Raw genomic sequence first — 19,176 nt, 5'->3', positions numbered from 1 at the left:
AGTATCTGATTATTTCATAAATATGCAAATATGTTTTTCTTATTTTAATATAATATGTATTTAAAAAATGTTTAATGTATATATGCTTTTTGTATGTTTTAGGGCCGCAAAGCTGAAGAACAACGCTCTCAGCGCCTGTCATCTGAATTGGCTCAATTCCGCCATGAAGCTGAAAAACGACTTTCTGAGAAGGACGAGGAAATTGAAGCCATTCGGTAAGTGACAAAAATTAAATATTAAAAAAACTTTATAATATTTATTTAACAATTATTTTACTATATTGTTATGTATATCAAAGTATTGCTACGTTGATTAGAGAGTGCAGAGGAATATTTGATTCCGGTTGTAAGTCAGATTCAATTTATAAAAATTTTTAACAATGGAATAAGCAATTATCTTAGAACATTGACTACACGAGAAAATAAACATTGGCTCTGTTGGATTGAGCACAACATCTACACATGGGGCCGAGGCAATATTTTGTTGATAAACATGCTTAGAATTTCATGTTGCCAATGATTACTCAATTTTAACAAAAGAAAATAAAGTGATAGAATAAATTATTGTGTCACTTCTGACACATCAGTGATATAATAAATTATAGTAAAGGAAAGAGTGAAATTCGTTTAATAACCATAACTATTTTGGACTATATTTATACTAATTACTAAAAATTTAGATTTTTAATTTGGATTCTTTAAATATTTAAATTTCTAAGAAGAACGGCAACGCTGTAAATTTCGCACAGAAATAATCTCTCGATAAAGGTATTTGGCAACAACGTTCGGTATTTACGTTTGGATGATGTACCTTTTGTATGGTATGAAAAAAATATTTTGTGTAATTTGAGAACATTTTGTTCTAAAATGTCTAAAATGGGTCACATATATTGGGAAAAAGAAATTCATATCGTGCATTCCACAGGCGAGTTAGATGTCAACCTTATAGCGTTGATTGTATATTGGGTTGAATTGGGTACTGAAATATTCCATCAAGCTTCCAAATCGAGCATGCAGCATATGTGATTTGCCAACAACCTATTTATAGTCCACGCCTGCTATAATTTTATCGATATAATGCCCGTATCGCCTGGAATTCCCACGGAATTTTAATGGTTTTGTCCTGATATCAACAATGAATAACTAAATATTATTATGGTGATAAAAAACGTCTACAAACTAGTTTTTTTGTTAAAATTAAGTTTGAATTAAAAATTCAAACGTTAATGAAATGAAAAAGTCTTCCAAAACTCCCAAAGGAATCGAATAAAACTCTTTTCTATAATATATAATGAATATCTAAACGGATTTGAGATGGTTTCAACCAAGTTGTTGGGAATTATACGGCCATTATATCAATTAAATAACAGCGGGCGCGGACTCTAAATAGGTTGTTGGCAAACGACATATGCTCCGTTCCTGATTTTGGTTGATGGATATCGATCGAACACTAGATTCACATATATGCAAAATTATCTAGAAAAAAGACACAAAGTGGCAATATACAAAATGTACCTGCTGAAGAAGGCCAAAGTTATATACTTATTTACATAAAATTAAGGAATTAAATCTCTTTAAGAGAAGGTGTTTACAGATTTTACCTTTTGTTAAAAACTTAATCAATTTATTTTAAAAGTAATGAAGTTAAATGAATGAAATAAATAAATGACAAGTGTTCTGGTGTAAAAGATATTTACAGGCAATATCACACAAGTAGTCGTTAGCAACAGGAAACATTTCCCACAACAGGACTTTACCTTTCATTAACAGGCTTTACCATAAGACTTAACTGGCTTGACTAAGAGCACATGTGGTACATGGCAGGTTATGGTATGGAAGGGTACGAATCATAGAGAATCGTAGGGATCCTAAAATAAACACGTGGAACCTAGTATATCCCCATAACCCCTTACTTATTAGAGTCCTTCAGAAAAAAGAACCAAGATTGTAGATAATCGAACCTGCTAGGTTACAGTTTCAGGAGATAATCCCCACTCATCACTAACAATTCACACACAAAAAAACCTACTAAAGAGTTTTATTCCCAAATCGATAGTAAACACTGGAAGAAACAACAGCAACAAAGCTGAGTCACTATAAATTCAGAAAAAAACATACATTAACCCACTTAATGCAAAAAAGAAGATAGCATGATCTGGGATTATAACTTAATGTCAAATGATCAACTCGATCTAGAGCCGCCTCGTAACAACAGTAATAACCTGTGTATTTCTAAAACCCATAAATCAAGGACGAAAACGATACTGGTTTTTTATCGGAACCCATAAACACTCTCGCGGCAGCCTTTAATGTTATATTAAATTAATATGAAAATTATTATTCGTTAACTTACGTTGTCTTTTGCTTAACTTAACATGCCTGATCTCTTGGACAACCAAAAAGTGATTTTTGTTTACCAGTTTTATTGGAACAGTAAAGATAAACACATTTATGCACAAGCATTTTGAAAAAATAGACACATGCCTACGCACTAACCTGTGATTAGAAATAACACGCAATAAACGCTCGTGGGGACTGGCTCCCGTACTATGAGATAAGACGCCGGCATCTTCTCGAGAGGCGTGACTTAAGGTTTGTTCTCACTGCAAATTTCTTACAAGTTTGAAACTACTTCTAAACCATTCTTGATGCGCCTGCGTAAAATATTACAACTTCTGATCGATTTGAAACCGTTTGTGCGAACATCAAATACGGGTTGAGTGGAGAAGAAAAATAACCTCACTTTAATATGCCAGTGGGAAAAGGGCAATAAAATAAAACATAAACAAAGAAAATTTACAGTACAACCTTAAAATAGCTGTATATTATTAATAGAGTTTAAGATTGTGTGATTATTTACTACTTCAGGGCTTACTCTAAAATGGTCGAGAAATTCTATTCTATTAAATTGGGACACAGTTTCATCAAAATAGTTTTGATTTTCGTTCTTCCAGTAACTCTTCTTTAAAAGTCTGTGTCGGAATCAACATAACTCGGAATTAACAAAATTCTGATCAGATTCCTCCGACGATTCAAAATCACTCATTTCCTTAATGTGTGTTTTTAGACTAAGCCAACAATTTAAAATACAATTTTTCAAAACAAATATCAGGGACTATACAAAACGACAAAATACAAACAACAATTTAGAGGTTAGTTCATATTCCGAAGATCGGCGTTGACTGGCTACACGAATTCTCTGACACTTTACTTGAAATAAATCCGAAAACAAGTCTGACTATCAGACGACAATCAGAAATTTGTGTAAGAACATCAAACTTTTGATGTGAAACCGATCAGAAGTTTCTGTGCGAACGCGTTTTACTCTATTGCGCATTTTTATTTGTCGAAAACTTGTTTCTTACTGCTGTGAGAACAAACCTTTCAAGATGTTTTGAAACCGGCGATTTCGCTTTAGTTTCGCATCTGGTAATATTTAATCTGTGCTATTTTCCATCTGTGTATTTTTTTAATTTTTTTTTCTGAGGAATTTTCTTTTTTTTCTGAAAAATTTGTTGATTAGTCTTAAGTATATATTATTAGTTAGCAAATAAAACAATATTTTAAAGAGAGAATTAAGAAAAATATACATGTAAGAAAAATTGGAAAATCGATTTGACATCATTGTCTGAGAGATGGTGAACTCTAACACCTCGCCTATGGTTTGCAGCTAGACTTATTCTAGGCATTTAATGTCTTAAAAATGATATTGTCCATTATAATTACTTATTATCATGTTAAATCGGAAATAAAATTGTAAATTGCAGTGATATACCAAAATATATTTTTAGCACTCAGATGATAATGTGGAAAAAAGGTAAAACGACAACTGAAAGAAAGAAAGAAAGAAAGAAAGAAAATGTGCTATATTATGTAATAATAATCTTGTGTACAAGCATCCTACAAGCTACAAAAAACCAAACAAAAATACAATTTCAAAAATTGACAAAACAATGAACAAAATTAAACACAAGAAGACAAAACTGTTTTAACATACTTGAATTAAAGATAACTAAATAAAACAATCAATTACTACTAAACCTATCATTAAAAAAGTCATCCAGGTTATAATATGCCTTAGCCAATAAAAGCGTCTTTAATTCTTTTTTAAATTTCTTAACATCTGATATATGTCTAACACATAGAGGAATATGATTGTAAATTTTTTATTCATGTAAATTAATGAGTTTTTGGTAAAGGAAGACGTAGGAATAGGTAGGGGAACATCATTTACACGACGAGTCAAATGGCCAGTGTCAGAGGGTAGTTTAAGAATTTTGTGAATAAGAGCAGCTGTTTCTAAGATAAAGAGTAAAAAAAGAGTTAGGATTTTTTCAGAAATGAAGAGTGGTTTGCAAGAATCTCTTAACTTAGCAAAACATAGGTATCTAACTACTTTTTTTTGAATAACAAAGACAATGTTAAGTAGCCCCTTATTGGTTAAACCCCAAAAAGGCAAGCCATACCGAATATGAGATTCAATAAGTGAAAAGTACACTGAACGTGCAACCACTCCTACCAGCTCTTGTTTTGCCATTCTTACTGCAAAACATCCAGAAGATAATTTCCCAGCTAAATGTAAAATATGATCTTCAAACCGAAAGCGACCATCAATTGTAATTCCTAGGAACTTGCAGCACTCTTTATTCTGCAAGAGGGAATTTTCGTCAAACATCAGACCCTGAACATCGCACTTAAACCCCATAATAGACGTCTTTCTTACATTAAACACGAGCCTGTTGGAAGCACACCACCCTGATAAAATCTGAAGGTCTTCAAGGATACAAGTCTTAATATAATCTGAATTTTTATGGCTCCATAGTATGGTGGTATCATCAGCAAACTGAACCACCTTGCCCTGCAGTTTCAATGAACTCAAGTCATCCTTTATCGAGCTTAGATAACAGTATTGATGATCCACACAGTCAAATGCTTTGGATAGATAACAAAACACTGCCGCCGATGACTCTCCAGAAAGGACACATAGACGCTCTCTAAAAACCTAAAAACAGCATCATGACTCCCTTTACCGGCTTGAAATCCAAACTGATTTGCAGACAAAATGCCATTATGATGTAAAAAGGACAAAATTCTGCTTTTTGCAAGTTTTTCAACTATCTTAGGGAGGGTAGACAAAATAGAAATGGAACGGAAATTACAAGACTGATCCAAATCTCCATCCTTATGAAGAGAAATAACCACTGTCTTTCTTTTAAACACGAAGGAAAAATGCCAATATTTAAAGAATTGTTTATGGCAGAAACGAAAGCATTTAAGGCTGAATCAGGCAAAAAGAGTAACAACCTCGAAGATATCCCATCAGCTCCAGATGATTTATGGTTTTTTAGGCATTTGATTTCATTTTTTACTTCGGTAAGATCGATAGGATGAAAGAAAAATGAATGCTCAACCGACACTTTTTGAAGATAGCGTAAGGGATCAATGTTTCTACGAATGCCCTTGAGCAAGATATTAGGTATATCACAATAATAGTCGTTTATAATGTCAGGTCTTAACTCCGGTTTAGATACTTTTCTATGGCAATGTCTAAAATCATTAATAATGGACCAACACTCTCTTTGCCTATTTGATGACATATTTAAGCGATCCCTATAATAATTAGATTTTGCTGCTTTAATTGTCTTTCTGTACAGACTACGGTATTTCTGATGATATACAAGGATATTTTCATTTGTGGTATATTTGCACAATTTAGTCAAAAAACGGAGGTTTTTAGCTGAAATTCTAAGGCCTCTTGTAATCCATAGTTTTCGTTTCTTAGTTTTAAGCTTCATTTTAGGAAAGCACTGATTGATCTTATCACACAGAACTTGAAAAAATAAAGTAAGTGGGTCAGAAGCCGTTTCAAGTGCATTCCAATTTACCGAAGCTGTAGCAGCAGAAAAAGCATTGAAATTTCTCCTGCTGAAAATTCTTCCCATATAATGAGATGAAGATGATACAGTATTATATGGCATTTTAGCAAGAATAGCTTCATGGTCGGAAATGCCAGATGGGAGTACTGTGCATAAAACGTCATTAAAATTTGTACAGAAATAGTCAATTGTAGTTGCAGATGAAGAAGTTATTCGTGTGGGAGAAAGAACGTGCATTTTCAAGTCGTAAGAATTAAAAATACTTAAAAGAGAAGTACGTGGCAAGGTTTCATCAGTGTAGTTGATATTAAAGTCACCAGCCAATATAACCTTAAATTGATTAAAAAAAAATAAGACAATTGCGGGCTTCAGCTTTAAACAAAAAGTATTAGAACTACATGGTTATAATGGTTATAAAAAATCATGGATTCTCCAATTTTCCAATAAAAACTCTTTAAATTTTAGTAATTAACTTAATAAAATTAAGTTTTGCAAAATGTGTGTGGAAATCATAAAATATTTACTGAAACTTTAAATAGAGAATTACGTTAAAAGCACGTTCTTTTTAAGTAAAAAAAAAAGAGGAAAAGATAATAATTAATACAAAAAACATAAAAGTTAGGAGTAAGCTGCTTTTCTAACTTAAATAACTACTTTAGCAATTAAAGACTGGCAAAGCTATTTAGTTTTAAAATAAAAATGTACGGAAAGCTCGGTTATTTGAGTATATATTAAGGAAACCGGTTAACTAAGTAAAATATTTTAAATATCTCTTACTAATTAATAAAAGGCAAAAATGATTTAAAAAAAAAACATAATTACTAATAAATATTCTAAATAAAAAAAAATAAATAGAAGCTAATAGAAGCTAAAATGCCTATAAGACTTACTCGATTTATGAAATAAATTATTATATTAATTACTAAAAAACAATTAAAAAAAGTGCAATCTTGTATAATAATTACTAAAAAATAATAAAAATACTGAATCTAACTTTTATTCGAGAAATAGTAAGAAGGCTTTCGAATGTGTACGTAAAATTTTATTTTATTAATTTTTGATCATTTTTCATTTATTCTCTATTATTACTTGCTACATGTTCTTACATACATTTCTTCTTAATACAAAATATAGTTATTTTAAATCAAAGCATAAATATATGATTTGTTTCTTAATATAACTAGAATGTTAAAAGTTTTTTTTTTCATTTTAATAATGTATGTATACTTTTTCAATAATGTATGTTTTGAAAATCAATACGTTTAAACCTGCCTATTTTAACCCAACAGAAAAGTGAACCTATGTGATATATCTCTAGTACATAAATCTAAAATAAGAAGTACTTTGAAGTACTAAAAATTCACATTAGTTAAAAGGTAAAAGGAATATTACGAAGCTATAAAAGCAATTAGTAAAAATATATATATTATTGTTGAACATTAAAACATTGACTTCTGATTTTTTAAATTTTAATAAAAAATTAATAAATAATTAACTAAAACATATTGTTGCAAAACAAAAAAGAGACAGAGATAATTCTGTAAAATTTTGTGGCAAAAAAACACACTTACTTACAAAACCGTTCGTTTTAACAGACGCCAAATTTTCAATGAGCAACGCCAAGTGCCATCCGCTAAGTAGCCAAATGTTTACGTCACTAGAAGACAGAAATACTCCGTACAATTAATTAAAAAACACCTGGTAAATAACAATTTATCGACCAATTACACATCTAATTACAAAAGTGATATTTTTGGACAAGTATCACAGCTATTGTGGCCAAACATTGGCCTGGAGTACAAAAAAATTATCAAAAAGAAGCTTAAAAAATAGGAGGGCCATTTGAAATTAACAATAAAACTATGAAGCGCCTTTAAATAATAAAAAATCATATTAATAAAGAATATTTTTAGAACTGCAACTGACCTTTAGTAGTATTTTGGACTCATTACTATGAAAAGAAATATCAGTAAAATGTTTCGGCTTATGCCAAAATATTTGTTCGTATCACATATAAATAATCAATCAATAGCACCACCCAATTTTAGTTTTTATTTACTTCTCTTCCTCGAACAATCTATTTATTTCACTGGTCATGTCTGGAACGAAACAATATTTAGAAATCGACAATCGTAACCCCAAAACCAAATGGCAACCTAAGACGCAATATTATGACTACAATTACGGGGTAGGGATGCAATTTTATCAACCTATGGTTGATTATATCGACGAGAAGTTCCAAAAAATACGCCCTCCCCCACTACCGCATCTTCCCTGGACCGAGGAGCTGGGATTACGCCAATACGATCCACTAACAGTCCGCAGTTATAGTGAGTGCGATCTTACGAAAATAACCAACAAAACGGAGCGTTCTGCGAAAATAAGGATAAGTGAGGGACGGTCCCATGCTAGCTCTAACTTTGTGTTAGCTGAGCAAGCTAGTGCCGCCCGCATATCAACCAAAATTAACCAGGAGCAACGGAAAAAGAAACGACTTGTAAGAGAGATCCAGAAACTTAAAGGCCAGATGAAGGACGACATTGATTACGACCCTGACAAGGACAAAGAAATTGAACGAGAGCTAAAAGCTCAGCAAAAATTCTTGCGTGGTAAATCAGCTAAATCCATTGAGGCTCAGCTTCTTATGGGGAGCAGAAAAGGTATTTCTGAACGAAATGAACTTGATACTAGCTTGATGATGGGTCAAGCAAGTCAAGTAAGCAGGGTCGCCTCCAGTAGAAGTGTAAGGACTCATGTGAAGGTCATGGATGAAAGAATGACTACACAGCTGGAGGAAAGTGTCACTCAGCCTTTGGAGATGTTAAGTCAGGAGCTAAGAGGATTTGATAGAAGAGCCACTTACAATTATATTGATCAGAGGTGATTTTCTAAGGCTTTTTTATGTTGTGTCGTTGGATTCTGAACTGTTTTTAAAAACTTACTTAAAACTAGTTTGCAAGGTAAGGAATATTAATTGCAAACAACGTAGGTAAATTAAATATGAGCAAAATGTTATATGAAATTTTAATCGTTTCTATGACATAACAATATTATCATTCTTTCAAGAAACAAATATGTCGTTGGCTTATTAGCTGTGGGGATAACATTGATGGCTCCTAGTCTAAGGTCAATTCTGGGCCTTTTTCTTTATGTTTTATTTTCAAGCTCAAAGTCTGAAATATGTGAAACGTCTCCTGTATTTCTAAGCATTCAATAAACCTTTAAAATTATAAACCCACGATAAAATTCTTGTCATACCATACATCCTTTTACTTTGAACTTCCCATTCATGTTATGTAACTGGACCTTAGAACAATAGATTTATCAACTATAAATAGACACGAGAAAATGCAAAGGGAGCTGAAATCGTGTGCCAAATTAAAGGCGTTTTCGTCTCGGGATATTTAATTTGTTTATAATTAGCCAACGGCTTTTAAAAATTAGCCTTGGAAGTCAGTGAATTGGACGTCAGAGGTTTAAAAATGTGCAGGGAGACTTCATAATCGTATATTAAACATTTTAAAAGTATTTTTTCTCGATTTGTTATAACTGATTATTACAAGTTGAACGCACATTTACAAGAAAGATAAAATGAACTATTTTTGAACCAGGAGACTAAAAAAATTAGCTAATAATTAAAAAAGAAAAACATTCGCCATTGGTTCGGTCCTTATAACATGCCCTCGTTACAAATCAACGTCTTTAACTCTTTAATATAACATATGTTTTTTGACTTTTTTAGTTTACACTAATAAAATAATCTTATACCTATGTTTTATTTACAGCAAAGCCACTAGCATCGAAATCGAACAGCTCAATGCCCGTGTGGTCGAAGCCGAGACCCGTCTTAAGACCGAGGTCACCCGCATCAAGAAGAAACTTCAGATCCAAATCACCGAGCTCGAAATGTCATTGGATTCCGCCAACAAGACCAACATTGACTTGCAAAAGACCATCAAGAAACAATCTCTTCAACTTACCGAAATCCAGGCTCATTATGAGGAAGTTCAAAGACAATTGCAGGTAAATAAATCTAAAATAAGTTTATTTTAGATTTAACTATTTTTTTAATTTTAATTTTGAATTTAATATGTGTTCTTTTAGGTCACTTTAGATCAGCTGAGCGTTTCCGTAAGGAGAGTACAGGCCTTGACCGCTGAAGCCGAAGAAATTAGGGGCAATTATGAATCAGTAAGTTGATGAAATAATTTAATAAAATCTATTTTACTGATAAACAAATTTTAGGCCCTCCGTGGTAAGAAACAAGCTGAGCAATTATATGAAGAAGCCAGTACCCGTATCAATGAATTGACTACTATCAATGTTAACCTGTCTTCTGCTAAAGTAAGAATCGAGCAAGAATTAGCTACCGTCGTTGCTGATTATGATGAGATTACTAAGGAATTGAGAATTTCTGATGAGCGTTACCAACGTGTTCAGGTATTTTTTATACATATTTCAACAATTAAATTATTCATAATGCAACATATTTAGGCCGAAATTAAACACACCGTGGAAATCCTTCACGAAGAACAAGAGAGAGTAGTCAAGATCGAAGCTATTAAGAAGTCTCTAGAGATCGAAGTTAAGAACTTGAGCGTCCGATTGGAGGAAGTCGAGGCTAACGCCATTGTAGGAGGCAAAAGAATCATTAGCAAATTGGAGGCTAGAATTCGCGATATGGAATCTGAATTAGATGAAGGTAAAATTCTCGTCTGACTGAGTAACTTTGAGATAATATTAATAACTTTTTTCATGCTATAGAAAAACGTCGTCACGCTGAAACTATTAAGATCTTACGTAAAAAAGAACGTACCGTTAAGGAAGTCATGATTCAATGTGAAGAGGACCAGAAGAACATCGCCCTTTTGCAAGAATCCCTCGACAAGGCAAACCAGAAGATTGTTCTGTTCAAGAGGCAACTTCAGGAACAGGTAAAATATAACAGTCTATGAATGTGAACACATCTAATAGGTTTAAGAGTCCTTCTTGGCTTAAGGAAGATTTTTGCACGAGAAAGTATTGGATTCGCTTTTTACGAATCACCTAGTTTTTCCAAAGGAACCTCATATTGAAATAAGAAAAAAATTTGCAAGGTCTAAAAACATAAAATATCGGTATCAATCAAAACACTTTTCGGTTTTGGGTCTTTTGACCTCCGTTTTCCTATTGAAGTTAGAAGTTATAAAGAATTCGTGTCATGAGATGTATATAATATATGTTACACATTCTCCATTCAATCCTTATTGGCCTATCCCTATCTGAAAGCTTCCTATTGTGAAACACTATAGTTTTCACCACCTGGTTGGTAATGTGATCCAAATTGGTTCATAAAATAATGCTACTTCGGTTGTTTTTAGGATTTTTCCAGTTAAAGTCATGTAGTTCTTTTTATTTGAAATTTTTTTAATTTATAAAATATTTTGTCACTCGCGCAGTAACTGTTGTTGACATACGTCAGTCCTTTGAATACGAAGCATACCTGTGTTTTGAACTAGAAAAATATTTAACGGTTTATTGTAATTTTCAGGAAGGAGTATCGACTCAATCTGTTACTCGCGTACGCCGCTTCCAGAGGGAGCTCGAAGCAGCAGAGGACCGCGCCGACACCGCCGAAAGCAGCCTTTCCCTCATCCGTGCCAAGCACCGCACCTTTGTCACCACCAGCTCGGTACCCGGAAGCCAAGTGAGTTATTCATACATGAGTTATAATAGAAAAAATAATATTGACGACATTGATATTGTCGAATATTTTTTTTGGCATCATGGGGGAATCTTAGAAATCAACAACAGAGATAATAATTTGATCACCTACCAGCAGTACTTGCTGGACGCCTTTAGGAGGTCGAAACAAATTGATAGCTTGTACACCAACTTCTCTAGGATTAAGTTGAGTCAAAAGCATCTCGCTTTGTGTCTAATGATATAGAGGTGTCTTCTTTTTTGGGAGATAATTACTTTCCTATCTCTTTATTAGGAATAGACATTAGCAATAGAAATAAATACTGACAGCATCTGTTATTTCGTGACGACTTTAAATTATTTAAAATAATCAAGTCTTAGTGTATAATAATTTAATTATGATCTAGAGTTGAATTGAATGAAAAAACACATGTTTTACTGTCACATTGTGTAAGATATCGTAGAAATTAGAAATTTAGGCGTTTTACTTGACTCTGAGTTAACTTTTGGGTGTTAAGATAATTAAGATTAAAATTGTTTAAAACTGAAATAAAAATAATCCTTAAATACTGGCATATCAAGCTCAACATATAGTTCTTATTACACTATTGCATTTTGTTTAATTTTTTTTTTTAACATGTAAAGTTCCTATGCAAATTCTATTTATCGTGTCACATGAAATGCTTGTCCTGTTCAACGTGAAAATTACTACCTCATACGGAATATAACAATTCCTCTATTAGGGTTAGAACTGCCATTAGGATAATCCCCTTGATGCTAAGTTAGATTTATCGATAATTAAAAGTACTTTTATTTAATCTAATAGTTGCTTCTTATACTTACTTAAAACTTTATTTTATTTTTTAGGTTTACTTGGTACAAGAAAGCCGAACTGCCGAGCTGTGAGCGCCCACCACCAAGCTTTCGCGATAAAACCCTTTAAAATCCTATTAAATTTATTATCATCGTTCGTGCACATAATAAAATTTATATCTACTTAAATAATGACTTAGGTGTAAGTACAATAATTATTATTACGTTAAATACCACTCTCTTTGATGTGTTTTTTATAATAAAAATAGTAACAACGTTATTTTTTCAATATACGAGAAAAGATCAAGAAACGTACATATTTCCAGCCAATTTAAAAAACGCGAAAAGGAATCTGTAGGTTTCAGCAAAAATGTTACGTACGTTTTGTGTTGTGCCCTTTTGCTGACTTATTTAGATTAATAGAAAACGCGGAGGGTAATGTTTAATTTGTAAGTTTGAATGTACTGTGTAAGAATAAATAAAGTTGCTTGTATAACAGTATTCTGTTTCGGTTTTATTAATTTTCAGCTCTGTAAGATGTAAAGAATATATACATGCTAGCTCATAGATTCTGGTATAATTTGAAGTAAAATATTAGCTCTTAGATAATGTTTTTAGGAAGTCTCTAGGCACTTGCCTGCAGTTTGAACCAAAAGTAATAAGAGATCTTCAATATAAGATTATGTGAGATACCTTAGTATTTCCTGATCGCAAGATCTTAACAAAATAATCAGTAAAAACCTGATTTCTATAAATACAAGTAAGAGGCAAAGCCATTATCCTTAGCATCATTAACTCTTTTACTTTAATGTGTAATCAATTCTAGTCCTAAAAAATTTTATGTATGAGATGCTATACTGTCATTTTGTATAGTTTGTATTTTTAGTATGAGAAGATACAGTAAGTAAAACAAGGTTATTTTACTTTCTCTATGTTTGAGCAAAAATATGTTTTAAAACTTTTTGTTCAATCTTTAAAAACAAATAAGATTCAATTCATTAATATAATGGCCTTTAAAGCAAAAAACGGGAACCACTTGTATATTTTCCTCCCTCTAAGCTTCAGTTATAAAAATTATCCTGGATCTCATTTAATCTTTATAACATTTCGTTGATTGTATTTGTAATAAATATTACATGATTACTTTATGCTTTGTACAAAGAGAGACTAACCATTCGGTCATAATATGACTGACAACAGCTAACAAGTACAAGGTGTCCAAGAATGGATTTCCCTTTTAAAACTTGAACAAGTTGGCAACCGTGTAATATAGCGGAGCCGCGTTAGCGGCGTTCGATAGTGGATCGATGCGGATTATTTAGTCAAAATGGAGCGTTGGTCAGGTGTGCATCGCGCGTTCATTATTGAGGCATACTTCAAGAGTAATGATTCTTACATAGTTGCAAGACGAAGATTTTGTGCTCACTTCAATATTAGGCGTGTGGAGGACATTTGGTGAAATCCTGGGTACGAAGGTTTAGAGAAACATCATCAGCTGTAAATGCAAAACCCCGTGGTCGTCCAAGGACTGCAACTGCTCCTGAGAATGTTGAGGCCGTGCGTGCTGCGATTATTCGAAACCCTAGTGGATCAGTTCGTAAAACATCACAAGCTTTGCAAATGCACAAATCATCTCTACACACAATTCTAAAGAGAGATTTAAAGTTTCATCCCTACAAAATTCAAATAGTGCAAGAATTAAACCCAAATGACTTTATAAACCGGCGTTCTTTCGCTGAAACCATGATAGACCATTTTTTTGTAAACGATCGAGTTAACAATATCCTGTTCAGTGACGAAGCGCACTTTCACCTTTCAGGCGCAGTCAATAAGCAAAACTGTCGCTATTGGGCACCAGACAATCCAAGGCGAAAACACGAAAAGCCCCTACATAGCCCAAAGGTAACTGTGTGGTGTGCTATGTCGTCCTCGGGAATTATCGGTCCGTATTTTTTTGAAAACGGACGCGGCGCAGCCCTTACTGTTAATAGTGCTCGTTATTGTGCGATGCTTCGGGATTATTTGACACCTCAGCTACAAGATTTTGATGGCTTCAATCAGGATACCTGGTTTCAACAGGACGGGGCTACCGCACACACAGCCCGAGCGTCTGAAGCCCGAGCGTGGAAGTCGTTAGAGGATTATTTCCGGAAAAGGTGATTTCCCGTTTTGGAGATCTAAACTGGCCGGCTAGGTCTCCCGACCTCACCCCACTGGACTTTTTTTTGTGGGGATTCCTCAAAAGTAAAGTTTATGTTGATAGACCTGCCACCTTGTAAGAGTTAAAACAAAAAGTATGGGAAGAAATTAATGGAATACCACCCGAGATGTGTTTAGCAGTTTTCGACCACATGAAGGCGGCACTACAAGAGTGTTTTGACCGAAATGGAAGGCACCTCGACAATATAATTTTTAAAACATGAAATCCGCATATATTGTGTGTAGTCCTACCTTAATAAATTCTTTTTAAAACTGAAAAAAAAAAATTTGGTTAGCCTTCAAAAAGGGAAATCCATGTGTATGTATATCACGAACTTAATAAATATACCTGGACTGCTAATGCATATGGCCACGATACCCAAAAATGACCACTGCCTGGGGGCCGCCATTTTTATAGTGGTTGTGTCCTTTGTTTCAATGTTGGTCACTCTGAACATTTCTTGTGTTGCCAACAAAAAATATATTAAATAACGGTAATGAAGTTAACGACGCTAACTTTTGACATGTAAGTATAGCGGATTGCCTAGTTTTTGGCGATTTGTAAACGACGCTTGTGTATATAGTCTGGAACAGGCGATGTATCTTCCACCTTATTTAATACGTGAATAGTGGTATAACCATCTTTATTTAAAGGTATTTGGTTCACTGTTTCTCAAAACTGACTTATTGCGAATTGTCTGTCTGTGTTGTTTATGATAGAATAATATAATATAGAGTTGTTGATAGAATAATATATTTTTACTATATAAACCCTTGCTACTTACAAGCCCTCATAAAATCACACGAAAAAGCACATATCTAAGGCAACTCTCTTAAATTCTAAACCAGATCTAGACTAAATATCATAAATTACCACAAGTGCAAAAGTAGTTTCGTGTTATTTTGACCTTATTAGTTTGAAACTAAAATTCGAGTTTTCCCGGATTTGGTATGTCTGTAAAATTCGAAGGCACGATGCCAATAAGAGCAAAATGACATTTAACGCCATTTTCTCTTCCTATAAGGACTCTTGTAGTCTAGTCTTGTTATTGGGGGAGCACTCCATACACAGGGATTTCCTGACTGAAGGAGAGAAATAGAGCAGCAACTTTTTACTTTAAAACCATTATTTTTATAGAAACTCGTATAATCGAAAAGTATTATTTAAAAACAAGAAAATTTTATGGATTCTAAGGTTAAATAAAATTTTTGAAAAAAATAGGAAACAGAAACGTGATAAATCAATCTAGCTGAACTCTTTCACTATTAAGGATGGATCTCCACTGTTTATCCAAATTTGACTTCCGGTCGTTTAAATCAGACACCATTTTAAATTTACTGCGTTTGTAGGACTACCATCGAGTAAGTTTTTTCGCGACTGTTTTTGCTAAGAAGAAAAAAAAGTTGTCAGATCTATTCGGTCCCGATGAAATAATACGAATAGTCGTAGAAGCGAACTCGATAGGTATAAGTTCGAGCATTCTAGTATTTTCACGTTGTCAAAATAAGCCGCCATTTAATAATAAAAAAGCTCTTAAAAAATCAAAGAGCTTAAAAAAGGTTTAAGGTATTTTTAAGCAATTATTTAATTGTCAAATTATTAAAAAGGTATTTAAATTACAAACAAATGTAATTATAGAGTTTATTTCCGTTGCGATAATGAGAATCCAAAATGAGAGCCGCCTCTTAGCGCTTCTGAATATCTTAAAGTTAAGATTAAGGTTTTCAGATGTATCTTCTTTTCTATTAGATGAGAAATACAATTCTTAGGCCCTAGTTATAGAGCCAGTTTTTATTGATGGTACTTAAAACAACAAAAAATACTTTAAGTTGCTGTAAAGCTAAGTTTTTTCTATTTTTTTTTAAGTTTTCATTTTATTTTTGTATAGAGTTTTTTTTCTTTTATCAGCGTTTATATTTTATTTCTATTAGAATAACGCTTTAATTTTTATTATGCAATATACAGCATAATAAGCATTTTAAGATTATGAATCTATGTGGGTTTTACACTAATGTAGGTAAGGGCTGCATCAGAAAAATATGTTTTGCCTCAACCTTTGTATCATATTTGGCGACATAACATAATATTACAAATAATACACTTCCTGACCTTACAGCCAGGTTAGACGCTATCGCAGAATTATTACTAACTAAAGATGAAATCCAAAAATATAGTAAATAAAAAAGTTATCAAGGATATTTAGTTTATTATACTCGTAATAAATATAATAAAGTAGTTAATTTCCCTGAGAGATCTTTTAAATTTATAACATTTATTTATAATTCAATAAGACACTAGTATTTGGTTCAAAATAATCTTAAAAACTTATAATAGTGAATATCTGTGTTTGCTCTAATATTTTTTTATGTCAATTGAAACATTTAGCAAGACATTATCAACCTGCTTAAATGACTCTTTTGAGGAAACTCTGTCCTTACACCTGGTACATATTCCAATGCGTCATCTAAATTATGAAAGTATTATCAAGTTGTAAGTGCAAATTCACTTGTAGTATGCAAAGACCCTACAACCGAAGCTCCACAGTTTTTCTTTTATTATAAGGGAGCTGCCTTATTATAACGAGGCCTATAATTTAAAATATATTGGAGCAAAAACTCAACATTAAATTCTCCCTGCTGATTACGTAATTAATTTTTTTTATTACATGTAAATACAATAACAATACAAGAACGCGCAACCCGACAAATATATTAACAAAATAATAATAAAAATTAAAATTGGCGAATCTACCAAGCTACCGCACTCAATATTGCTGAAGTGTTGCACTTTCGAAGCTGTTTTTAATTTGCCCCATAATAATTCAATCAGATTAAAGACATAATAATATGAAGGTTTTCTTCAAACAGATTGTCCATTACTTTTGGCACTATTATCAATATAAGATAGTCATTTTTTTAAGTTATAGTCTTTAATTATATTTAACAACTCCTTTTTAAATAAAATTTTGTCGGTAACAGGAATGTTCCTAATTTTCCTAAAATTTATAAGATCTTGTTTTTTAAAACTAGTATTTTATTTAAAATTATTGAATGGCAAGATGCATTATCCATAACATTTTACTGAGTTTGAAAGAATATTTGGTAAAAGCTGATTAAAGACCCATTTTTCAAATAATGCCACAGTCATATCTTCATGGTAATCAGCCGAAAATTGAGAAACATTTTTAGGTAACAAAAGTAACACATTTTTAAAAAATCTTTCTCTGTTTCTGCCATTAAGTATAATGACTCGTTTAGCTCTTGAGCATGGTGCGTTCACAATACAATTCGTGTAATTATCAACCTAACCATATTTATCTACCTCATGCATATCAAACCACGTTTCTTCTAAATATATTATATGTCTATTTAAGTCCCGATAATCATCAATAATAATCTAATACTGCGCCACAGTTTTAAAATAATCTAAATATTAGAATATTAGGCATTGATTTGCTATTGAGGACCGATGCCGATGCACACCTGCATCGAGCGGTATCTCTTTGCTTATCCGCCGCGGCATAGTATGCTGCCGGTATACCGCGATCTCAAGTTAATTCGGGGAAAAAAAAGGTTTAAAACTGGCCTCGGTCTATCGGTCTTTTTGTCGGTACGCTTTCATCGTTTTTATGGTCATTCAAGAGAGATCTAACAATTCCGTTGGTATCTTTTAAAAACATTTCGATTAACGTAGCCGAACAAATTTGAGTTTGTCAATCAGTGTCAAAATTTTAGAAAAATTTAGACATGTTGTTTCTGCATTTAATACTTAAAGCATTGCCTTAGCTTTAACTTTAAAATTGTAGTTTATTATTTTTTCATAATTATTTTAGTGACGTTTATACACAAAAAAAAAATAAATATAAAAATAATAAAACTTAAAGTCTTGTTAAAATTGTATTGGTGAAATCGTCTATTATGAATGGCTATACGAACGCCAAGATTGGTGACTAGTATTACATTTATGGCCTTGCTGATCGCAATTCATTAAAAGCTAGTCGGTTGCACCATGAATGACTTCCTAATCGCAACGTGCCTAATAGAAAAATTTTCCAAAGTATACATCAATGACGTCGTAAAACAGGAGCATTAGAGGACCAGGAAGGCCAATGACGGTAAGAACGATAGAATTAAAAGAGAATGCGCTGGCCATGGTAGAAGAATATCCAGGTACCTCGAATCGAATAATTGCAAATACTTTAAATTTAAGTAACCGGACAATTTGAAGGATTCTTAGAGAATATTTATTGTATCCATACCATATGCAACGCGTTCAGGCACTTCTTCCTGCAGATTTTCTTCCCCGTATTGTATTCTGTTAATGGATTTTGCACCCATTAGTTCAATTAACTACAGTTAATTACTGACTCTTATTCTTTTTACCGATAAAGCCAGTTTTTCAAGAAATGCAATAAGGAATTTTCACAATAACCATGCTTGGGCAGAAGAAAATCGGCATAAGGTGCTTGAAGATTGCTTTCAACATCTCGTTAAACTTTTGGGTGGGAAGATTGCTGGATTGGTCGACGTGGACCTCGCGTATGGCCTGTTCGATTCCCGGACTTAAACCCCCTGGATTATTTCCTATGAAAACACCTAAAGTCATT

General features: G+C 32.8%; 2 protein-coding genes across 3 annotated transcripts in view; both read left to right on the top strand.

The window, feature by feature from the left end:
• LOC126750427 (paramyosin, long form-like) overlaps positions 1-12,871 on the top strand; it is a 30,519-nt gene extending 17,648 nt beyond the window's left edge. For both annotated transcript variants that reach the window (XM_050460061.1, XM_050460055.1), the window contains 8 exons: positions 103-215; positions 9,661-9,898; positions 9,980-10,066; positions 10,121-10,315; positions 10,370-10,577; positions 10,640-10,809; positions 11,406-11,561; positions 12,425-12,871. In XM_050460061.1, coding sequence (XP_050316018.1) covers positions 103-215; positions 9,661-9,898; positions 9,980-10,066; positions 10,121-10,315; positions 10,370-10,577; positions 10,640-10,809; positions 11,406-11,561; positions 12,425-12,463 — 1,206 coding nt within the window. In that variant the 3' untranslated portion in view covers positions 12,464-12,871. The remainder of the gene's footprint in view (positions 1-102; positions 216-9,660; positions 9,899-9,979; positions 10,067-10,120; positions 10,316-10,369; positions 10,578-10,639; positions 10,810-11,405; positions 11,562-12,424) is intronic.
• LOC126750444 (paramyosin, short form-like) lies at positions 7,922-8,759 on the top strand. The gene has a single exon (XM_050460069.1). It carries the CDS (start codon positions 7,971-7,973, stop codon positions 8,757-8,759), a length of 789 nt encoding a protein of 262 aa, XP_050316026.1. The 5' UTR covers positions 7,922-7,970.
• Positions 12,872-19,176: the final 6,305 nt, after the last annotated feature.

Source organism: Anthonomus grandis, chromosome 1 (genome assembly GCF_022605725.1).
Source record: "Anthonomus grandis grandis chromosome 1, icAntGran1.3, whole genome shotgun sequence".
Classification (NCBI taxonomy): domain Eukaryota; kingdom Metazoa; phylum Arthropoda; class Insecta; order Coleoptera; family Curculionidae; genus Anthonomus; species Anthonomus grandis.
This window is presented reverse-complemented; position numbering and strand designations above follow the sequence as displayed.

Bases quoted from the DNA above. Each gene is read 5' to 3' on its own strand.
- LOC126750444 (XM_050460069.1), top strand. From the start codon at position 7,971: ATGTCTGGAACGAAACAATATTTAGAAATCGACAATCGTAACCCCAAA.